The 24,083-nt window shown below is 53.4% G+C and overlaps 1 protein-coding gene across 1 annotated transcript; it reads right to left on the bottom strand.

Annotated features, from left to right (window-relative positions):
* Positions 1-288: 288 nt before the first annotated feature.
* Positions 289-23,948, bottom strand: GOLGA2 (golgin A2; the record flags this gene model as incomplete). Its single annotated transcript, XM_080709664.1, has 27 exons — positions 289-503; positions 581-716; positions 791-897; positions 987-1,089; positions 1,169-1,387; positions 1,631-1,716; positions 2,582-2,657; positions 2,736-2,981; positions 3,701-3,814; positions 4,283-4,620; positions 4,962-5,049; positions 5,221-5,328; positions 5,429-5,518; positions 6,950-7,091; positions 7,384-7,442; positions 9,791-9,897; positions 9,989-10,082; positions 10,167-10,229; positions 10,470-10,508; positions 11,539-11,619; positions 11,795-11,854; positions 12,275-12,338; positions 12,455-12,498; positions 12,763-12,870; positions 20,470-20,550; positions 21,627-21,749; positions 23,865-23,948. 27 exons carry the CDS (start codon positions 23,946-23,948, stop codon positions 289-291), a joined length of 3,075 nt encoding a protein of 1,024 aa, XP_080565790.1.
* Positions 23,949-24,083: the final 135 nt, after the last annotated feature.

Below are 24,083 nucleotides of genomic sequence, written 5' to 3'. Positions count from 1 at the left end.
GCCTCTAAGCTGTGAGCTGCCCAGCCACCCTGCCCCCAGGGCCTGTGAGCAAGAGGAGCTGCCCCTGCTCCCCAGAGGCAGCCTGCCAACTTCATGGGCCCCCGGCTCTTTCTGAACCAGAGTCCAGAAATTAAGACTCAGCCCTGGCCAAGGTGGCAAAGGGTCTGCACCTGTTTGCGTCCCCTGTTAGACGGGGGTCTTATCTTGCTACTCTAAGGGTGACTGGGAGGGGAGGGTGTGCCGGGGTGGGGGGCACCCCGCCTCCACTTCTCCGGCTTCGGCCGTCTGCTAGATGACCATGATCTTCACCTGGTCGTTCTCGTCAGCGCGGTAGAAGAAGGGGATGCAGGGGTTGTGGCCCAGGCCCAGGCGCTCCTGGGGGCTCTGGATCTCACGCAGTAGCTGCATGATCTGCTGCGCCGTGGGGCTCCCGGGGGCAGAGCCCACCCCGGCCTCTCCGGGCGCTGGCTCCACGCTGTCCGCGAGGCTCACCTCACGAAGGTCTGTGGAGAGAAGAGGACGGGCTCTGAGCAAGGCGCCACCCTCCCCTGCTCCGCCCCAGGCAGGCGCCACTCACCACTCTGCTCCTGGGGGGCTGCGGGCCCCGTGGGGGGCGCATCCGCCGGCCTCTGGGCAGCTGCCAGGAACTTGCCCTGCCACTCGTTGCGCTCACCAACCAGCCGCAGCACCAGCTCCTGCAGCTCCAGCAGCTTCACCTGCAGGGAGAGGTGCTCAGCCCCGCCAGCCCGCCGGGCCGCTGCCCGCCAGAGCGCCAGAGCATCCAGCCCACCTTCATCTCCTCCTTGTCCTGGGCCAGCCGGCTGATGTACTCCTCCTTCTCCCGGTGCCGCTCCTTCAGCACCGCCCTCTGGTTCTGGTAGAGGGCGATGTACTCTCCTGCAGGGAGGGCGGACAGGGCTCAGGTGCCCGGGCTCCCCAGACTGGCCGAAGCGCGGCCCCACTGCCTGGGCCCCGGCCCAGCTCACCAATGGTGTCCGTCTCTCCAGACAGCTGGATGCAGCGGTGTTCCAGCTCCTCCACCCGCTCCTTAAGCTCCACCTTCTCCTGCATGACCTCCAGAAAGCGGCTCTGGAGCCAAAACAGAAGGGGTCCTGCTGCCGGCCTGCCCCGCACTCATGCCCCAGCCTGTCAGGAAAGGCTCTCTCACCTGCAGCTTCTCCATGGCCACCTGCAGAGATGGGGGGCCCTCTGCAGATGTGCAGTCACCCGCGCTCCCAGGGGCCAGGGCCTCTTTGTTGGGCTCGCTCTGGGTTGGCGCTGCCAGGTGAGCCAGGCGCCGGCAGCGCGCCTGCTGCTCCCTCAGCTGCCCGCGCAGCCGTGCCTGCTCTTCCACAGCACTGGCTAGAGCCGCGTTACAAAAGGCCACCTGCAGGCAAGAGGGTGCGCTTTTGTCCGGGTGGGAGTGGGCGTCCTGGGGACAAACAGGGGCAGGGAGGCAGGGAGGAGCCCTGCCCCTGTGGGGCCTCAGCAGATTCACCTGTGGTTTCCAGGTGGAATGCTGGCTGACCACTGGTCCCACCAAAGTGTGAGGATCAAGACAAACCGGAGGGTGTCAGGTGTCTGGGGACGCGGGAAAGGTGGCACAGAAGCAGGGCAGAGTCTGGCTTACCAGGGCCTCTCGGCTCTCTAGGTCCTCTGGGACGGTCAGCGTGGGCCGAGGAGCCTCCTCTTCCTCTTCTTCCTTGTCCCCTTCATCTACCAGAGGCAGCCAGAGGAGTTATCAGACAACCCCACAGAGGAGGCAGCCCAGGGAGAAAGGGCCCACTTCTGCCCCTCTTCCTGTGTACCCCAGGGCCACCTGCTCCCTGGAGAATGGTCAGACTTTCTAAGGATCTCTAACCTTTTTTTTTTTTTTTTTTTTGTGGTCCTGGGGTTCCTGGAAACCCTTCTACCTCCGGACCTATTCTACACTCCCAGACCTATTTTTTTTTTTTTTTTTTTTAATTTGGAAACAGTCTCCTAAGCCAGTGAGGCCGGCTTCGAACCTGCGTGATCCTCCTGTTTCCGCCTCCCAAGCGTGCGCCACCACGCCCAGCTTTTTTATTCTATTCTATTCTTTCTTTCTTTCTTTCTTTCTTTCTTTCTTTCTTTCTTTCTTTCTTTCTTCTTCTTTTTTTGGTACTGGGAATTGACCCCAGGTGTGTTCTGCCTCTGAGCAACACCCTAACCTATTTTATTTTTATTTATTTTTTTCCTTTGGGTCTGGGGATGGAACCCAGGGGCATTCGACCTCTGAGCTATACCCCCTGCCCTATTTTTTATTCTTTATTTTGAAACCGGGTCTCACTGAGTTGCAGAGGGCCTAAGTAGCTGAGGCTGTCTGTGAACTGCGATCCTCTGGTCTCAGCCTCCCAAGTACAAGTTTGCGCCACCATGTCCGGCCCTTTTTTACTTTTTATTTTGAAACATCTTGCCAAGTTGCTAAGGGTTTCTAACCTGCAATCCTCCTGCCTCAGCCTCCCAAGTACTGGGATCACAGGCGTGCACCACTGTACCTGGCTTCCTCAACTCTATTCTGCCAACAGTTCCTCCTCCTCTCCCTCTGGGCAGTTTTGCTCACCTTCCCCCGGGAGAGCCAGGAGGCTCAACTGGGCCTGCAGCTGTTGGTTTTGCTGGCTGGTGGCTTCCAGGCGCTCCTGCAGGGCCAGGGAAGAGTGAGAAGGCGCGGAGGCGGCCAGGCCTCCCCCACGGCCCAGCGTCCGCGGCTCCCTCACCTGGGTCTCCTGTAACTCCTGGCGGGCCACCTCGGCTGCCATCTTGCCCTGCACCTCCTCATGCTGCAGCCTGTCCATGAGTTGAGTCTGAAGCAGAAACTGCTTGTGCAGCGCCTCCTTCTCGGAGGTCAGCTGCTGGTAGGCCTCCACGTGCTGCTGGTAGGCCGCCACATACTGCTGCAGGTGGGACAGGTACTGGTCTCGCTCCTGCTGCAGACTCTGAGCCTCCTGGCTCTTCAGCTCCACCTGTGGGAAGCGCCTGGGGTGAGGGCAGGCAGTGGTTTGCTTCCAGAGCCCATAGGTGGAGGCGAAGGGCACCGTGCCTCTGCATGTGGCCACACACCCGCAACCCTCTTTCCCACCACTTGGACTTCAGGCCACAGACAGAAAAGCAGAGTGCCAACCCACAGCTGTTAAATGCATGCTACTAGCGCTTAACACTTTACACACATTGTGTGTGTGTGTGTGTGTGTGTGAGAGAGAGAGAGAGAGAGAGAGAGAGAGAGATAGATACTGAGGATTGAGCCCGGGGTCATTCCACCTCCAAGCTACACCCCCAGCCCTGTTTGTCTTATTTTGAAATAGGGTCTCACTAGGTTGATGAATCGCACTACGTGCTGAGACTGTCCTTGAACCCGTGACTGTTCTATCTCAGCCTCCTAAGTACTGGGATTACAAGTGTGCGCCACCACACCTGGCCATTATTTCATCCTCAACACCTTGATAAGGAAAGCGCAAATCTCTCCTTTTTGGGGAAACTGAGACATAGCAATTTTAACCTTAAGCACCTCCTGCCACGACCCTGCCTCCTCCTCTCCTCTGAGGGACTGCGGGCTTCCAGCAGGAAGGATGTTTGGACCTGCAGGAGCCTGGAGCCGCCCACCTCTAATACAGGTGGGGGCAAGGTGACCAGAGGAGTCCCCAGGCGGCAGCGACCCGGCCTGGCCCGGAGGCGCGGAGGTTACCGTCTCCTTCAGCTCTCCCAGCTTCTCCTGCAGCTGGCCCAGCTTCTTGGCCAGCTCCTTCTTGACGTGCTGCTCCGACTGCAGCGCGCTGGTTATCTCCATGTTCTCATTGGTCTGCAGGAAGAGCAGCAGTCAGCAACGCCGATGTGACCGGAGACCCCGGTCTGGGTGTCCGCCTCCCAGGTGACATCACCCACTCTCCCACGACACATGAACAGGGCTCGGCTCACAGGGTGCCTTTCACAGCCACCGTTCCACGTGAGGTCTATAGCACCCTATTTTTTTTGTGATACAGGGGATTGAGCCCATGGTTGCTCTACCTCTGAGTTATGCCCTAGCCTCATTTTATTCATTATTTTTCTTATTTATTCTTATTTACTTAGAAACAGGATCTCACTAAGTTGCTGAGACTGTCCTAGAACCTGCGAACCTCCCTTCTCAGCCTCCCAAGTACTGGCATTCCAGGGGTGCACCCACGCCCAGTTTACTGCACTCCGTTTTATGGGGAAAGGGTGTGTGGTAAAGGCCCAGAGCGGGTAAGCACGCCCCAAGGTCTGGGCAGCGAGGCCAGAGGCTGCGCACCAGCCTGACGAAGCCGTTCTGCAGCTCGGCCAGCTGCTCCTTGAGCTCGCGGTTTTGCGAGAGCGCGCGGCTGATGGTGGTGCGGTCGCTCTGCACGCTCTCCAGGATCTGCCTGTGCTCCTCCGCCTGCTCGCCCCAGCGCTCGGCCGCCCGCTCCAGCTCCAGCAGCCGCTCTTCCTGCTCCCGGTTGAGGCGGCTCAGGCTGCTGTTGTCCTGCACCTGGGCGTGGAGCTGCCCCGTCAGGCTCTCCAGCTCCTTCTGCAGCCGCTCAGTCTCCGCCTGCAGCTGCAGCTCTGCCTCCGAGGGCCCCGCGGGCGCCTCTGGTCGCAGGGGCTCAGCTGGGAAAGGAAGCGTGCAATGAAGGCCTTGGGCCCCCGTTCCTCACGCCCTCTCAGCTCCTGACTCTCAGGCTCTGCGCTCCAACCCTGGTGTCCTGGCTCCTACCCTGATGACGGGCAGTCTGTCAAGCCACTTCCCAACACGGCTCTTTTCGTTATTATGCTCAAGTCCACTGTGGGAGCCTGGCCATGGGCATGCCTCCAGATGGGACGCTTGAGCTCAGAGGGATGGCAGGATTTGCCATCTCCCGGCATGGACCCTTTTCCCTCTGCCCATGCCCTGGAGTCTACCCCCCACCCCTGCGCTCTAAACCGCTCCCACCACCCTCGGCCCCGCTCACCCTTCTGGCTCCTCAGCTCGGCCAAACTGGTCTCCAGCTCCTGTACCTGACTCACGCTCTGCTCCTTCTCCTCCCTCAACGCGCGCACCTGGCCCAGGAAAGACCGTGGAGGGAGGGGTTGGAGGACTGCACCAGCTCCCCCTCTGCCCCACCTCCACAAGGCCTGGACACATAGCCCCCCTCTGGCTGCGTGGCCCAAGGGACACCAGTGGCCCCGCGCAGAGGCCCTGGGAGCTCGCAGCCCTGCGGCCGGCCTCACCTGCTCCGACATCTGCTGCATTCTCTGCTGCCACCTGGCGCTCTCCCCCTTCAGGTCCTCCGCGTACCGGTCTCGCTCGGCCTGTAGCTGTTTCAGCGACTCCGTCAGCTGCAAGAGTGGGCACAGGAGTTAGGGAAGGGCTGTCACGGGCACCTGCACTGGCCGCCTGGGCTCACCCTCCTCCTCCTGCTCCCTCTGCCCGTCTCACCTGCCCCACATGTGTTTCCAGCTGTGCCCGCTCCTCTATGGCCTGCTGCAACTGCTGGTTAGTGTCAGGGGCTTCAGACCGGCTCGAGAACTGAATGGGGAAAACAAGTTCAGAACTGGGAAGCCCGGCGTTCTACACAATGCTCCGTACGGATCGAGGCGTGACCCACATGGTGATCAAAGTGCTGGCTCAGTCCCCAGGGGAGGAACAGACTCCTGGGCTATCACATACATAAAATATACAAAATGACGGCTTTCAAGAAGAATGCTTTATGCTTTAAAACTAAAAAACTCAACCTGGGCGTGGTGGTGCGCACTTGTAATCCAGTACTTGCAAGGCTGAGATAGAAGGATCCCAGGTCCATGCACAACCCCAGCAACTTAGTGAGACCCTATTTCAAAAATAAAATCAAAGGCCGGGCGTGGAGGCTCACGCTTGTAATCCCAGCATTTGGGAGGCTGGCCTGGAGGATCATGGTTCGCAGACAGCCTCAGCTACATAGTGAGGCCCTCTGCAACTCAGTGAGACCTGGTTTCAAAACAAAAAATAAAAAATAGGGGCTGGGAGTGGTGGCGCACGCTTGTAATCCCCGCGCTTGGGAGGCGGAGACAGGAGGATCGCTCAGGTTCGAAGCCAGCCGAGCTGGCTTAAGAGACTCTGTTTCCAAATAAAAATATAAAATAGGTCTGGGAGTGTGGCCCGGCAGTAGAAGGGTTTCCAGGAACCCCAGTACCGCCAAAAAAAAAAAAAAAAAAAAAAAAAGGGCTGGGTGTACAGCTTGGAGGTAGAATGCCTCTGGGTTTCATCCCCAGTACCACAAAAAAAATTTTTTTTTAAATTAAAAACAAATAGGGCAAGGGGGTGTAGCTCAGAGGTTGAACGCCCCTGGGTTCCATCTCCAGACCCGCACACACAAAGAAAATAATAATAAAAATAAATAAAAATAAATAAAACAGCCGGGCGTGGTGGTGCACACTTGTAATCCCCATGCTTGGGAGGTAGAGACAGGAGGATTGTGCAGGTTTGAAGCCAGTCGCACTGGCTTAGGAGACCCTGTTTCCAAATAAAAAAAGTATAAAATAGGTCTGGGAGTGTAGCCCGGAGGTAAGAAGGGCTTCCAGGAACCCCAGTACCACCAAAAATAAATAAGTAAGTAAGTAAGTAAGTAAGTAAGTAAGTAAGTAAATAAATAAATAAATAAAAGAGCTGGGCATGGTGGCGCACACTTGTAATCCCAGCATTTGGGAGGCTGAGATAGGAGGATCGCGGTTCGAGGACAGCCTCAGCTAGTATTTAGGCCCTTTGCAACTCAGTGAGACCCTATTTCAAAATAAAGAATAAAAAATAGGGCTGGGGTTATAGCTCGGAGGTAGAATACCCCTGGGTTCCATTCTGATTCCACAGTTCTGGAAAGGGCCCCAGTGTGTGGATTTTTAGCGACTCCTGGCGACGTCTACGGCAGGGCCAGCTGTGGGCCCGAGGCCACCGCCGACCACCCCGGGGCTGGGCTCTAGCGCTCACTTGTTGCAGCAGCAGCTCGGACATCTCCAGCTTCTTCTGCAGCTCCTCCACCCCGAGCTGCACGGCTGTCTTCTCGGCCAGGAGGACGCGGAGTCTCTCTTCCATTTCCGAGTTCTGCTGCTTCAGGTCCTCGTTGCTTTTACTGTGACCGCAGGCAGCAGAGAAAGGAGCAAAGCAAGAGCAGAAAGGCGCACTTCAGGGACTGGCCCCGCCACCCCGCCACACGGCTCCAGCAAGGCCTGACGAGGGGCTGCAGGAATGGAGTCACGGGGGCAGGCCACAGACAGGACGTGAGTTCCTGAGGCCACCTCCAGCCTGGCGCTGGCCGTGTCCAAGCCTGCTCACGCCCCTCCACGTGCTCGCGGGTGCCCCACCTCCCACCTCACCGCGGCACGGAGGTCCCCAGACCGCCCTCCCTCCTGCCCCCTTCCTACGCGTTCTTGTACAAGTCCAGCTTGAGGGCGTCTCGCTCTTTGGTCAGCTCCTTGTTGTACTGTGGGGACAGAAAGTCAAGTCAGGATCTGGCAGCGACCTCCTCCCCCTCATCACACCTCGCGTTCCCCAAGGCATTTCCGAGCCCAGGCCCCTGTTGTTGTGTGCTTGCTTAGATTTGAGATGGGGGCCCACCGTGTTGCCCAGGCTGACCTCGAACTCCTGGGCACAAACAACCTTCCTGCCTCAGCCTCCTTCGTAGCTGGGACTACAGGTGCGTAGCACCACACCAGCCTTCGTTTGTTATTGTTCTTTTTGGGGTGCTAGGGATGGAACCCAGGGCCGCATGCATGCTAGGAAACACTCTATCACTGAGCTACACCCCTAGCCCTCTCATTTGATTTTAATAAGAATTCAGGAAGAGCAGGGCATGGTGGCACACACCTGTAATCCCCACACTTGGGAGGCTCAGACAGGAGGATTGCAGGTTCAAGGCCAGTCTTGATAATTTAGCAACCTAGCAAGTCCGTTTCAAAACAAAATTAAAGGGGTGCGGGTAGCTGAACGTGGTGAGCACGGCTATAATCCCAGTACTAGGAAGGCTGAGACAAGAGGATAGCAGGTTCAGGGCCAGCCTCAGCAACCTTGTGAGGCCCTCTGCAACTTAGTGAGACCCTGTTTCCAAATTTAAAGTTGGGTTGGGGGTGTAGCTCGGTGACAGAATGCCCTTGGGTTCAATCTCCAGTAAAACACACACACACACACACACACACACACACACACACACACTTCAGTAAGGTGGAAAAGAGCCAAGGAAAAGAGCTAACAGAAAAGATCTATTAAGGTATTAGACCCCACTGCTATTGTTATTACTATTGTAATTAAAGCCGGGCGTGGTAGTGCACGCCTATAATTCCAGTACTTGGAAGGCTGAGACAGGAGGATCCCAGGTTTGAGGACAGCCTCGGCAAGTAATGAGACTCTCATCAATCTGGGGAGACTGTTTCAAACTAAAAATAAGGAGCTGGGCATGGTGGCGCACACTTGTAATACCAGTACTCAGGAGGCTGAGACTGGAGGATCCCACAGGTTACTTGGTGAGGGTCTCAGCAACTAAATAAAACAAAAAATAGGTCTGGGAGTATATAATATATCCTGGACGTGGGAAGCCTAACCCTAGTACCACAAAAAATAAAAAATAAAACAGTGCTAGGGGTAGAGCTGGGAGGTAAAGTGTTCTTAAGTCAATCCCCAGTGCCACACATACACAAAAAAGTAATTACTTTTTTTTTGTAATTACGTGTGTATGTTTATGTGTGTGTGCTTGCGCAGTGCTGGGGATCAAGCCCAGGCCTTGCACACTGCAGGCAAGTGTTACACCATGGAGCTATACCCCAGCCCTATAATTAGCTCTATTTGATGTTTCCCTAGGTACCATGCAAGCAATCCCACTTAAGTTTTTGGTAGTGGGGACTGAACCAAAGGGTGGGGGTTCTCCCTCTGAGCATCACCCCCAGTCCTTTTTATTTCTTTCGTTTGAAATAGTTGCTGGTTAGTTACCACATGCTGGCCTTGAATATGCAACCCTCTGGTCTCAGCCTCCGAGGTACTGGGATGACAGGTGTGTGTCACCACGCCCAGCCTATCTCCATTTTGTAGGTAAACAGTGTATAAGAGGCTAAGTGCCTGCCCAGGATCACAGATCAGGGACTGAACATCCTGATCTCTCTAAATCTCCTGGCCCGTTTTCCCCCCAGGGAATGGGGGTACAGGCAAAAAGGGGGAGATAAAATTGTACTTTAATCTTTTGAATGGATGGTACATTCACATGATCCAAAACTCAGAAGTGGGCCGGGCGTGGTGGCGCATGCTTGTAATCCCCGCGCTTGGGAGGCAGAGGCAGGAGGATCGCGCAGGTTCGAAGCCAGCCACGCACGCTGGCTTAGGAGACCCTGTTTCCAAATAAAAAAAATATAAAAATAGGTCTGGGAGTGTAGCCCGGAGGTAGAAGGGCTTCCAGGAACCCCAGTACCACCAAAAAAAAAAAAAAAACTCAGAAGTGAAATGTCTCTGAGTCACTCTGCTCCTCTCCTGAGTGCACACATGTTCGCAGGCATATCTTATGTATGTTACACACACATGTCCCTTCTCCCCACAGAGGGGAACATAGTAAGTTCTCCGGCACCTTCGCAGCCCAAGCACCATATCACTTCTCTAGCTAGCCCTTGGCCGAGGGGGAAATGGCGGGCATCCAGCCTCCAGGCTCCACGTCCAGCGTGTAACACCCTCAGCTCTCCCACAGCAGCCGTCTCACCCCCAACCATACTAAAAGAGTAGCATGACATTCCGTCCTGCAGAAGGCCCGTAGGCTCACTCCCCTGCCAGGGAAGCCGGGTCGGCCTGGCTCACCCTGTCTGCCTGCTTCTGCTGCGTGGAGACTGCAGACAGAGTCCGCTCCAGCTCTCCCACGCGCTGTCGGGAAGACTGCAGGCGACCCGCAAGATCCTCGGACTCTCCTGGAAAAAGAGAGGCGAGAAGGAGCCCCAAGGACTCCCCCTCGAGCCGCCAAGGCACCAGAATGAAGGATGAGGGGTGCCCAGTTCCCACCTGCTTTCTGCCTGGCTGCCTGCTGCGTATGGGCCAGAGCTGTCTGTAATTCTGCCTTCTCAGACACCAGGATTCCTATTGTCTGGATATGAACCTGGGGAGGAAAGTCGCAGAAGTACTGAGAAAGGGGGCGGAAGCATTTTCCTGGGGACACAAGCGGTACCGCCCCGTCACTCACCTGCAGCTGTTCCCTTAAAGCCCCTTGCTCCTTTGCCAACTTCTGTTGACACTCCTTCTTCTCCTGTAGGCAGAGGGAAGCAGCACCTCTTACAGGGGGAGGCAGAGATGGAATGGCCAAGGCCATGCCCCCAGGATGCCCCCAGGGGCCCAGGACAGGACTGCCAACGAGACCAGGTTATGAGGGATTCTGGGGGGGTGGGGCGCGGCTCAGGGGGCGCCTTCTCCAGGCTGGGGCCGCTAGCTCCAAGCCCTCCCTCAGCCCCAGCAGCCATGCAATGAGCAAACACAGAAATCACGTTACTTTTTCCAGTTGATCCAGAGTATCTTGGTTCTGCTGCTTCTGTGGGGAGAGTCAAAGGAAGGTGACTGGGGTTCCCCTGTATGCCACGCCCCAGAACAGGACAGAGTGGGCAGGGGCCAGGGATGGAGCGATGGAGCTGCCAGTTCTCGGGTCCCAGGGGCACATGCACCGTGGACTCTTCAAGCTTCCAAGGAGAACCCGGGTGTTTTGCTCCCGGCTCCTAACCAAAGGTCTGAATCTGGGTCCTGTCTTTTTCTAAGACTAAGGATTGAACCCAGGGTTGTGCTACCTCTGAGCTACACCCCTAACTTTTCTAAATTTTTTTAACTCTAAAACACAGTCTTGTTGAATTGCTGAGACTGGCCTCACACCTGCAGTTCTCCTGGCTCAGCCTTCCGAGTACTGAGATACAGGCATGTGCTATCACACCCGGCTTGAATCTGGGCTCTCATTAAAAGATAGTAACATAAACACCTAGAAGTAGGTACAGAGCAAGCAGAACACCAGCCCGCCTGGCTGTGACTTAGGAGGGTGCAGAATCTCATCAGCTAAGCACGGCCCATAGGCCAGGCATCGTTCAGAACAGCAGAGACAGGAATGAAAAGATAGACGAGATCCTTTCTCCCTGACGCGTACATTCCTTTAGATGCTTGCTTCTTGGAGCGGAAGGAGATCTTTGACAACCCTCTAATTCTACGTCTGCAGGAAATGCGAGCCCAGAAAGGAGAGATGACTTGTCCAAAATCAAAGAGAGCAAATTAGGGGCTGAGTTAGGGCAGGATGCGGGCTCCGGAAACTGGTCGGGCTGGTGCTCCAACTGGATGCAACAAAGGCCGGCAGGAGGGGCAAGGACTCAGCAGCATGTCTCAGGAGAGAGAGGAGCAGACAGAGCAGCGAGAAAAGAGCCAGGCCACATGCTCCGTGCTCTGGGCCCTCCAGCTGAGACTAGGCCCCAGCCTCCCGTTCCCGCTTGGCACCAGGGGCCCCCAGCCCCTTTCTTCAGAGCCCCAGGGGAAACTGGAGCCCAGGATTGGCAGCATCAAACCAGGGGACCCCACTGGACTCTTACCAATTCCTCTATCGTGCTACTGAGTTGTTTGTTTGTTAGATAGCTGGAGTCCAGGGCTACTGCCAGCTCTTGGTACCGGCTCTGAGGCGCATGCAGAGAGGAGGAGTTGGAGGAGGGTTGGGGAAGAGGTAGAGAGAGCATCATTAGGGCTGGGGGTGTGGGCTGTCTCAGCTGGCAGCAGGGCACCAGGCCCCACTGTGGGAAGAGACGGGGGCTGGCCTGCCAGGTCGCCAGGCCAGGGCCCAGGGCCACTCACCTCCAGGTCCTTCATGTTAGGAGATGACGTGAGGCCTTCCCCGTTGATGTAGGATGTAGACTAGAAGAGATGAGAGGTCACCTGGAGAGGTGCCGTCCTCAACGTCTGAGCCCTCTGGCTCCCCTTCTCCCCTTGAGCTGGCAAAACCTTGTCTGCCCTGCTGGACCCTTCTCCTGTGACTTCTTTATACTGACTTCTCAGGGAAGTGGGACTGCCAGTGGCCAAGCTGCCATCTTCCCTCCCCTGCCAGACAGCCCTCAGCCTGCACTTCCTGCACCAGCATAAAATGATGTCACTAATCGTGCGGCTCAAGTCCTTTATCTTCTAGCTGCAAGGGACAAGGCTCAGAAAGGCGAGGACGCCCAGTCTCCCCAGCATGGCAGCTGGCCGCACGCCCTTCCGCCTCTCGTGAATCTCTACCTCGGTTTCCATCACGTTTCCCTTCCCTTCTGCCCCTCTGGGCCCCGATTTCTGGGGTACCTCCGACACAAGACCATTGAGCTGCTGAGAAAGCTGCCGCAGGCTCTCGGTAGACGAGAAAGGCCTAGGGGTGGAGACACAGGGTCAAGGGTGCAGGCGGCTCCATGGGGAAGAGGCCGGGTGGCGGCCTGCCCTGACTCCCTCGGCCTAGGCCCTACTGCCCCGGCGGGAGACACTCACTTGGTTTCATCCATAAGATCAGGGCCACTGTTGGCATCATGGTTCTGTTTGGGAAGAAACAAGAGGTGGTCAAATTCCAGGTAAGAATCGCTCAGCCGGGGTGAGCCAAGCTCGTTTCCACAACCTTCCACCTCCCCGAACCTCAAGGAAAAGCCTTGTCTTGGCCTCGCTGCCCGGGTCCCCGGGAAGATCACCTGGCTCTAGGGACCAAGCTACCTGGAGAGAGGAGCTGAGGAGCCGCGGAGGCCGAGGCCTTTGGGAAGGACAGGGTGAGTGGACAGGAGCGGGCAAAGGGGAAAGGCACCAACCTGAGGTGACGCCATGCTAGTGAGAGCAGCGGCCGGGGGAGGGCCACCGCCAGGCACCGTGGCGGCATCAGCAGATGGTGGCGCGGGAGCGGCGTGGTCTCTGGGCGCCTGTCACAGAACAGAGCAGGGGGTGAGGGGGCCCCCGCGGGAGAGAAGGAGCCTCACTGCCAAGGACACGAGGGTGCGGAGCAGGTGGGACAGTGCTGCTGCAGTCAGAGGGACAGTCACACGTGCTGGGACCCGCTGGGGTGTAGGTGTGGCTCGCCCAAGCTTTGGGCCACTTGGCAGCATTTCAGACAGCCAAAGATCAAAGCAGGGGCGCCATGGCCCCCTTCCTGAACACTCGAGGACCTTGTTCTCCCTGGAGTTCAGCACAAGATGCTAGAGGCGCTGGCCTGTGGCAGTCACAGCAGGTGGAAGAGAAGTGTGCCCAACAGCCAGGCATGGTGGCGCTTGTCATCCCAGAACTTGGGAGGCTGAGACAGGAGAGTCACAGGTTCGCGGCCAGCCTCAGCTACTTAGTGAGGCCCTCTGCAACTTAGAGAGACCTGGTTCCAAAATAAAGGATAAAAAATATGACTGGGGGTACAGCTCGGAGGTAGAATGCCCCTACATTCAATGCCCAGTACCACCAGAAAAAAAAAAGTGTTCCCAAGTCAGGGAGCAGAAAGGCACCGGTGCAGCAGAGCGGCCGACCTGGCCGGCTGACAGAGGCTGGCGGTGAAGAACAAGCTGTGGTCATGCTGACTCTCTGCCTCTGGCCCCTTGTTCTTTTCCTCCCTTCTTTCCTTCCTCCCTGTCCCAAAGCACTGGCCATACTGGATTCAGAAACAACCTGAGAAACCAGCAGGTATTATCTGCCCTCTGGCCCTCAGCATCCTGTAGGTCGTGGGGCCTTTTTCCTGGGATTAGCAGCTAGGGTGCGATCCTTGGACTTGGGGCAGTGTCGACGCCTCTCACACTTCCCCAACTGAACTCCCTCGCTGGACCAGCTGCACCTGGCCACTCCCCAGGTTCAGACCTCTTTGTGTGTGTGTGGTACTGGGGATGGAACCCAGGGGCTTTCTCCAGGCTATACTCCGAGACCAATGTTATATTTTATTTGGAAACAGGGTCTCACTAAGTTGCTGAGAGCCTCACTAAGTAGCTGAGGCTGGCTTCGAACCTGGACGATTCTCCTATCTCAGCCTCCCAAGCACTGGGATTACAAGCGTCCACCACCACACTCAGCTCCAGCTCTTTTATGTATGCGTGTGTGTGTGTGTGTGTGTGTGTGTGTGTGTGTGTATTTTTTCAGTACTGGGGGTGGGACCCAGAGCATTCTACCTCCAAGCTACACCCCCAGCCCTATTTTTTTTATTCATTATTTTATTTTTGTTTTGTTTTGGCGGGCCTGGGGATGGAACCCAGAGGTATTCGACCTCCGAGCTACATCCCCTGGCCTGATTTATTTTTTTATTCTTTATTTTGAAACAGGGTCTCACTGAGTTGTGGAGGGCCTCACTAAGTAGCTGAGGCTGTCCGTGAACCGTGATCCTCCAGTCTCAGCCTCCCGAATGCTGGGATTACAAGCTTGTGCCACCACACCCAGTTTTATTCTTTATTTTCTTTATTTTTTTAATTTTTTTTTATTTTTGTGGTACTGGGGTTCCTGGAAGCCCTTCTACCTCCGGGCTACACTCCCAGACCCATTTTATATTTTTTATTTGGAAACAGGGTCTCTTAAGCCTGCCAGGCTGGCTTCGAACCAGCACGATCCTCCTGTCTCCGCCTCCCAAGCATGGGGATTACAAGCGTGCACCACCACGCCCAGCTTATTCTTTATTTTAAAACAGGGTCTCACTGCCGGGCGTGGTGGCGCACGCTTGTAATCCCAGCGCTTGGGAGGCGGAGACAGGAGGATCTCGCTGGTTCGGAGCCAGCCTTGCTGACCTAAGAGACCCTGTTTCTACATAAAAAGTAAAAAAATAGGTCTGGGAGTGTAGCCCATGGGAATGTATCCTGGAGGTAGAAGGGCTTCCAGGAACCCCAGTGCCACCAAAACAAACAACAAAAAAAAAAAACCAGGGTCTCACTGAGTTGCAGAGGGCCTTGCTAAGCAGTTGAGGTTGTCCACAAACTGTAATCCTCCTGTTTCAGCCTCCCAAATGCTAGATAATTTATGTTTTTAGTTTGTAGTATTTATAAAATAGAGAATGTTCTTAGCTGAATGCTGTGGCAGGGGGGAGAAGGGGTAGAAGGAGGAAAAAGAAAAATTGGTCCAGAAAGTCAGTATAACAACCAGTACCAAGACTAACAAACTCCATCATGTTCAAAGAATAATAAGGACGAAATCCCAATTTATTTAAAAAACAAAATTTCAGCCAGGCATGATGGCGCACGCTTGTAATCCCAGCATTCAGGAGGCTGAGACAGGAGGATCCGGGTTCGTGGACAGCCTCAGCTACTTAGTGAGGCCCTCCGCAACTCAGCGAGACCCTGTTTCAAAATAAAGAATAAAAAAACAAGGCAGGAAGCTGGGCGTGGTGGCGCGCACTTGTAATCCCCGCGCTTGGGAGGCTGAGACAGGAGGATTGCACAGGTTCGAAGCCAGCCTCAGCTACTGAGTGAGGCTCTCAGCAACTTAGTGAGACCCTGTTTCCAAATAAAATATAAAAAATAGGTCTGGGAGTATATACCGGAGGTAGAAAGCCTCTGGGTTCCACCCCCAGTACCACCAAAAAAAAAAAATTAAAAAATAAATAAAAAATGACAAAAAATAATGCAGGGGATGTAGCTTAGAGGTCAAATGCTCCTGGGTTCCATCCCCAGACCCGCATAAATAAATAAGTAAATAAGTAAATAAGTAAATAAATAAATAAATAAAATAATAGCCGGGCATGGTGGCGCACGCTTATAATCCCCGCACTTGGGAGGTGGAGACAGGAGGATCATGTGGGTTTGAAGCCAGCCGCGCTGGCTTAAGAGACCCTGTTTCCAAATTTTAAAAAGTATAAAATAGGTCTGGGCGTATAGCCTGGAGGTAGAAGGGTTTCCAGGAACCCCAGTACCACCAAATAAATAAATAAATACCAAAATTTCAAAAGTTTAGCTGTTTTTTTTTTTAATTTTCAAACAGTCTTGCTAAGTTGCTGAGGCTGTCTTCAAACCAGCAACTCCCCTGCCTCAACCTCCCAGATAGTGATTACAGGCATGTACTAGCACTCCAGGCTCTGGCCTAACTCAGAAAAGCCTCTGATCCTTGAGAACATAGTGGTGCATGCTTGTAATCCCAGTACCTGAGAGGCTGAGGCAAGAGGATCACAGGTTTAAGGTCAGCCTCTGCAACTTACTGAGGCCCCTCGGAACTTAGTGAGACCCTGTTTCCAAAGGCTCTGGAGGTGTAGCTCAGTGGCAGAATGCCCCTGGCTCAATCCCCAGTGCCACCAAAAAAGAAAAGCCTTTGGCCCTCCAGATCCAACATCCAATAGGCCAGGTGGGCAAAGAAAGGGAACAGTGGCCGACAGCGGACACCTGGCAAGGAAAGGGCACCGGGGAGTCCAGGCCTGCCCAAGGTGGCCATGCCTGGGAAGTGGCTGTGCTCTCTCCAGCCAAAGGGCTGCCTGCTTTCTGGACCTTTCAGCACTGGCCCCTGAAAACCCACACTGACTTCGCTCCATAAACTGCTACAGCGCCTGGAGACTGAGGATGAGCCACATTCTTTGCAGGTTTACCGTAGCCAGGGCCCTGGAATCCAAGTGTCCTTGGCATGACTGCTAGTCCTGGAATCTGCTGCTGCCTTGACAATGTCTGTAGCTGAATGCAACAGGTAAAAACAGGGGTGCAGCTGGGTGTGGAGGAGCAGCCTGTGATCCTGGTACTTGGGAGGCTGACAGGAACACTGCAGGTTCGCAGCCAGCCTAAGCAACTTAGTGGGGCCTTTAGTGAGACCCTGTTCCAAAATAAAAAACAAGCCGGGTGTTCTGATGCATGCCTGTAATCCCAGTACTTGGGAGGATGAGACAGGAAGATCACAGGTTTGAGTCCAGCCTCAGCAAGTAGTGAGACTCTTGTCAAACTCGCAAGATCCTATTTCAAAATCAAAATAAAGCCGGGTGTGGTGGCGCACGCTTTGTAATCCCCGAGCTTGGGAGGCGGAGACAGGAGGATCACACTGGTTTGAAGCCAGCCGGGCTGGCTTAAGAGACCCTGTTTCCAAATAAAAAATATAAAATATGTCTGGGAGTGTATCCCGGAGGTAGAAGGGTTTCCAGGAACCCCAGTACCACCAAAAATAAATAAATAAGTAAAAATAAAAAATAGAAAACTGGGCATGGTGGGATACACTTGTAATCCCAGTACTTGGGAGGTTGAGACAGGAGGATCACAGGTTCATGGCCAGCCTTAGCAACTTCTGAGGCCCTCCGAAACTTAGACCCTGTTCCAAAATAAAGAATAAAATAGAACTGGGGTGAAGCTTGGAGGTAGAATGCCCCTGAGTTCAATCTCTAGTAGCACAAAATATAAAAAACAAATAAAAAATAATAAAATAGGGCCAGGCATAGTGGCGCATACTTGTAATTCCAACATTTGAGAGGCTGAGACAGGAGGATCCCAGTTCATAGACAGCCTCAGCTACTTCGTGAGGCGCTTTGCAACTCAGTGAGAACCTGTTTCAAAATAAAGAATAAAAAATAGGTCTGGGGGTATATCTCAGAGGTAGACTGCCCCTGGGTTTCATCCCCAGTACACACACACACACACACACACACACACACACACACACACAGCAAGCAGCCACCATGCCCGGCTCCCAGACCTACTTTTTATTATTTATTTATATTTTTATTTTATTTTATTTTATTTTTTGCGGGTCTGGGATAGAACCAGAGGCATTTGACCTCCGAGCTACAACCCCTGCCCAATTTTTTATTCTTTATTTTAGAACAGGGTCTCACTGAGTTGTGAAGGGCCTCACTAAGTAGCTGAGGCTGTCTGCGAACTGCGATCCGATCCTCCGGTCTCAGCCTCCCAAATGTTGGGATTACAAGCGTGCGCCACAATGCCCAGTTTATTATTTATTTTGAAACAGGGTCTCACTAAGTTGCAGAGGGCCTCACTAAGTAGCTGAAGCTGGCTGCAAACTGCAATCTTTCTGTCTCAGCTTCTCAAGTAATGAGATTACAAGTGTGTGCCACCAGACCCAGCTGTTATTCCTTTTTTTTTTTTTTTTTTCCCCTTGTGGTACTGGGGATGGAATCCAGGGGCATTCTACCTTCAAGTTACACCCTCAGCCCTATTTTCTATTCTTTTGCTTCGAAACAAGGTCTCACTAAGTTACAGAGGGCCTCACTGAGTAGGTGAGGCTGTTTAAGAACACACATTCTCCTGCCTCAGCCTCCCAATCACCGGAATTACAAATGTATACCACCACGCATGGCTACTCCCTGACTTTAAGTCTTGCAGCTAAGTGATGGAGTTTAAAAACATGCTCTCTGCCCTCACAATGTCCTGCTCCATTAGAAACTGCCCTCTCTTTCTGTTACTCCCCATTTCTGGAAATGCCATTAGTTCTGCTCAAGACTAATCACAGGTCTGCATTCCAGAGCAGAAAGCGTCCACTGGAAAGGCACTGGTGTAGAAGGGGGTTGAAAACGCAAGCAGGCCTTCATTCCAGAACAGAGGGCCTGAGCGAGGCAGTCTTGAAGCAGACTAGTATTTTTCTGATAAGGAGAGGCCCCTTATGCAGCTGGCCCCTTGGCAGAGCAAAGGCCAAGTTCATGGCTATAGGACTTCTTGAGGCCTGTGCCTTCTCCAAGTGCCACCAGCTGTTTCCTTTGTGTTCACAGAGTCATAGCCCCTTAAGAGACCTGAGGACCTGGGCGGAACAGCCCTGACAAGAGGAAAACTCTGCAAGAGCAGCCAGCGACGCCCAGTTTCTCCCTGTCCCTGTGCCCAACTCTATCCAACAGGATCTGGCCGCAGCTCAGCCCAGCTTGGGCTTGGCAGATGTCCCTGGGGCAGGTCAGCTAAGGAGGAAGTTCCTGCGTCAGGTCTGGAGGAGGACAGCTCCCAGCCTGTGGACTGGCCAGACTCCCTGCCTTCTGTAGGGAGCTTTTTTTTTTTTTTTTTTTTTTTTTTTTGCAGTACCAGGGATGGAACCCAGGGGCATACTACCTCCAAGCTACACTCTCAGCCCTAGTTTTTATAATGTTTTTATTTTTGAAACAGGGTCTCACTGAGTTGCAAACGGCCTTGCCAAGTAGCTAAGGCTGTCTGCGAACCGCAATCCTCTGGTCTCCACCTCCCAAATGCTGAGATTACAAGCGTGCGCCACCTCGCTCAGCCACTGTGGGGAACTCTCAATGCTGACTCTGACCTCATGGCCCCCCACTTCCTACTCTCCATGTGCACGCATGTTACCCACCTTTATTCTTCAAAGTCACCTCAAATTCCACCTCCTCCATCCTCAAGAACATTGGGAAGATTGTTACAATTTCCAAACCTGCTATCAGAGAACTCGGTGTCCCTCAGTACGCATCCTGCCTTGTATCTTGAATAGGGCCAAATATTCCATGATTTTAATTGCTCTTTTCTTTTGTGGTACTGGAGTGGGAACCCTATTTTATTTTTTGTTTGGAAACAGGGTCTCACTGGGTTGCTGAGGCTGTTCTTGATGGAACCTGTGACGCTCCTGCCTCAGCCTCCCATGTACTGGGATTATAGGTGTGCGCCACCACACCCGGCTCCTCTGATTTTTTTTTTTTTTTTTTTGGTGGTACTGGGGTTCCTGGAAGCCCTTCTACCTCCTACCTCCGGGCTACACTCCCAGACCTATTTTTACATTTTTATTTGGAAACAGGGTCTCTTAAGCCAGCACGCGCAGCTGGCTTCGAACCTGCGCCATCCTCCTGTCTCTGCCTCCCAAGCGCGGGGATTACAAGCGTGCGCCACCACGCCCGGCTCCTCTGATATTTAAAAGCATTTAGAGTTAGAGTGTTCTGGTCACTCATCTAGTTAATCTCGCATCCTTTATAGTTAGTTCTTCAGAAAACACAGCTTCAATCCAGACAACTATAATGCAAACTCACTTTCTGTTAGCCTTCTTAAATTCCCAAATTGCAAATCAAAATGAATTAATTAATTCAAGAAAATCACAAACTTCTATTGTCTACCGGTCCTTTAGGGATAGACGCGCAAAACCTAAGAGTGGTTTTTTTTTCTATTTGTTTTTAAATCTCTCCCAGCCCGGCATGGTGGCGCACGCTTGTAATCCCAGTACTTGGGAGGCTGAGACAGGAGAGTCACAGGTTCTGGCCAGCCTCAGCTACTTAGTGAGGCCCTCTGCAACTTAATGAGACTCTGTATCAAAATAAATAATACAAAATAGGGCTGGGGGTGTAGCTTGCAGGTAGAATGCCCCTGGGTTCAATGCCCAGTACTGCAAAAAAAAAAAAAAAAAGTCCAACTCCTACACACCTGCTCTGAAAATTATTCCAAAATTAACTTTATAACCTTTAAGGTATGTCTTGTCCTCTCCAAGATGAAAAAGACACGAGAAAGGGAAAAAAGCTCAATCAATCAAGCAGGTGAAGAAGCAGACATAAGCGGGCTAAGGGTTAATGGCAGCAACATAAAATCAGCCGGAGGCAAAGGGTCCCCAAAGCAGAGGGGCCTCGGGGCATGCACAGCGGAGCGAGCCAGGGCGGGGTCTCGGCACTGCCTCACCTTCCACTTGTCCAATGGGGGCAGCGCTACCCCATTGGAACGGTTAAGGTCGGACACCAGCACCTTCAGGATGTCCTGAATCTACAGGAGGTGAAAAGGGGAAAACGAGGGAAGGGGAGAAAGAGAGAAGTGGCTTAGAGAGAGGAAGAAAGTCCAGGAAGGGAGAAGAGGCGGGCTGGGGCACTGGGATGCAGAAGAGCAAAGGAGGTCAATACCAGGGCCCGTGCCAGCCCTCCGCTCGGCGCCTGCTGCCTGGCCAGAGGCAGCAGTCAAGGCAGACAGACGAAAGTCCCCGAGCATGCGGCCAGGTCACCTGACCAAGGAAACTCTTGCTATACACGGGAGGCTCTCTCCTCAGGCCTGGGTGCAGGGAGGAGCCTGTCTCCCATCTCCATCTTAAACACCAGATTCCCAAGTAGGAGTTCACTTGAACACAGAGGGCTACAGCTAAAAACCAGGTGCAGAAGGCACTGATCTATTTCAACACTGCATCTTACAGGTAAGGAAACTGGAGCCCAGCGGGAAACCTATTTTTTCAGGTCTCTCAGCAAGCTAAAGGCAAATGGAGACTCAAGACATTCTTCTAGTCTCAGGGCCTGGGGCTCGCCTCACCACACTCTGGGGCTCTTTTGGTGCTTCCTAAAAGGAGAACCTGACAGCGAGGAGCTGTTCTCAGTGGCCTGGCTTCCCCTGAGGTTGAGGAAAATCAAACAGCAAAGAGCCACTACCACTTATAAATGTTTACCCTTGGCCCTGTACTAAAAAGTTAACATAGAAAGAACAACACGTCTCATTTGAACTTCATAAGAGTACATATCCACCCCTTCTCGGGCTGGGGATTAGACTCAGGGATTTGCATATACTAGGCCAGCACTCTACCACTGAGCTACACCTCCAGCCCTCAAACTCAGAATTGGACCTATACCCCCAGCCCTTTTTTAAATTTTGAAACAGGGTCTCACTAAGTTACTAAGGCTGGCCTAACACCTGTAATCTTCCTGTCTCAGCCTCCCAGGTGCTGGGATTCCAGGCGTGCACCATCATGCCCAGCTAACCTAGAACTTTTAACCAGTATCTAACACTTCTTCCATCTTAACCTTTACCCTCTGCTGCCTTTAGAGCCCCCATCCCTGGGAGCCTGTCCAGCCCCAACTCACATCTTCAGGAGAGTGACAGCCACCATCAGTGGTTGTCTCGGGACTACTGCCATTTTTAATCTTTTTTTTCTTCTTTGCTCCTGCAGGAACACCAGGGCTGTGCTTCTGCTGATATTCTCTCAACTGTAGAAAGGAAAAAGCAGTGATACTGATGAGAATAATAAGTCCCTGTATTCATATCCTCCTCTACATTTTTTAAAAACTACCCTACATGATGGAATGACACTAACAACCCTAACATATGTTGTGATTACCACTTAAAGACTGAAGAAATGGATTGTTAAATATGGCACATGTATAATATATATAACCATATATAGTATACATATATATAATACTACATATGATATAGGGCAACGACTGGGTTGGGTATAGCTCAGTGGTGGAGCACTGACATAGCAAGTGAGACACCCTTGTTTCCATCCCTAGCACTGCAAAAGGGGGGGCAAAAATGGAATTTAAATTCAATTTTCTTACTCCCAGCTCTGGAGTTTCTATGAATCAGCAGCTCCCAGGGGGCAAAAACAGAGGTAGAGGTGAAAAGGTAAACATTAAGTAGGCAGGAACTTTACATTGGGTGGTTTAGAAACCAGACATCAGGGATCCTTCTCACGCATTTGTTAGAGCTGTACACCAGTTCTTCCCAAAGCTTTATTATTTTATTTCCCAAACTTTTACAAATCAAAGTATCCAATGGGCAAAAGGCAGTGAAGGCACATCCCGAGTCAATGTGGGAACTCACAGAAAGGGCACAATGCAAACATCATGTCAGAGAGCAGTCTATTAGAACCTTATGAATATATGCAAATGTCATTCCTAAGCACATTACTTTGTTTGGTCTCTATCAAAAAAAAAAAAAATCAAGCAAAAATGATGCTTCAGAGCCGGGCGTGGAAACGCACGCTTGTAATCCCAGCAATGGGGAGGCTGAGACAGGAGGATCACGGTTCACAGACAGCCTCAGCTACTTAGTGAGGCCCTCCACAACTCAGTGAGACCCGGTTTCAAAATAAAGAATAAAAAATAGGGCAGGGGGTATAGCTCGGAGGTCGAATGCCCCTGGGTTCCATCCCCAGACCCGTCCCCCCCAAAAAAATGATGCTTCAGGAAGATACTTTTTTTATTTTTTAGCTGGGCGTGGTGACGCACACCTGTAATCCCAGCATTTGGAAGACTGAGACAGGAAGATCGTGGTTCGAGGACAGCCTCAGCTACTTAGTGAGGCCCTTTGCAACTCAGTGAGACCCTGTTTCAAAATAATAAAAAGTAGGGATGGGAGTGTAGCTCAGAGGTAGAATGCCCCTGGGTCCAATCCCCAATACCGAAAAAAAAAAAAAAAGATGCCTATTTATTTTGTAACACTCAGCATTCCAGGTTGGGAGGATGCCTTGGGGAAGATGCAGGCTGTGAGGGTCAGTCTCTCCAGATCTGTCCCACATTAGACAGGCAGATTTCACTCCAGCAAGCGCTGGCTGAGGGTACTCTGGTCCCAGAATCACAGGGCATTTGAATGTGAAGTAGAGAAGTCAGAAAGGAAAGAATTAAAGTCTTTCTGGAGAGTAGAAACGTGGGAGAAGACCACACTAACACAAATCTATCCTCCCATGGACACCGAGAGGTACTGTCAACATTTTTAGCTCGACGGTGAAGTGTAGGCTTTCCACACGGTCAACGTCTTAAGTTGGGAGTAAGGGGGCCTAAAACCTCTCTCCACGCTAGGTCCTGTAGTTTCTCGTTCCCTTACAGGTGAAAACTCGTGCCCTGACCAAAGAAATCCCAAAGGAGGCGAAGGCACTTCAGGGGCCTGGGTCGCAAGATCAAAGACCGGGGTCGCGGTAGTAATGACAGTTCCGAGGGGGGCTGTGACGTAACTACATTCCACTCCTCCCGACGGACGCCCGAGTCACCGCTCCGCGGCGGGGGAGGGGAGCGCGGGGCCCGGACGCAGGTCCTAGGAGACCGGAGCCCGGGGAGCCCAGCTCGGGGCGGCGGGAGGCCAGGGCCGGGCCTGGAGCGGGGAGTCCCGGGAACCGCCGGCCAAAGTCACCCCGGGGCGACTGGCGAGGGCGGGGGCTGGGCTGAGGGGGCGGGGCTGGCTGAGAAGACTTTGGTGGGGGGAGCGGAGGGGCGCCGAGGGGCTCGCCCCGTGAGCCTCACGAGCGGCACAGACTCCGGCCACGGCCTGGCCGTGGGAGGGGCTCGGGCTGGGTCGAGGGGTCGCGACCCGGCGCATTTTACCTTTTTCTTGGCCGCGGCCAATTTGCTCTGTCTGGTTTCTTCCGACATACCGGGGCGGGGAGGGGGAAGACGGGGGGGCCACATCACCACGATCCCAGCAACCACCGCGAAATCACTTCCGGCAGCTACAACACCACCGCGCCGAGTGGCCAGAAAAGGCGTCTCCTGGGCCGTAGTAGGCTCCACCGAGGTGGGCGTGGCCTCAATTCCTCAAGCCCA

The sequence above is a fragment of the Muscardinus avellanarius genome (genome assembly GCF_963383645.1).
Source record: "Muscardinus avellanarius genome assembly, chromosome: 13".
Taxonomy (NCBI): Eukaryota; Metazoa; Chordata; class Mammalia; order Rodentia; family Gliridae; genus Muscardinus; species Muscardinus avellanarius.
Note: the sequence above shows the minus strand (reverse complement) of the source record. Positions and strands in the feature narration are given on the sequence as shown.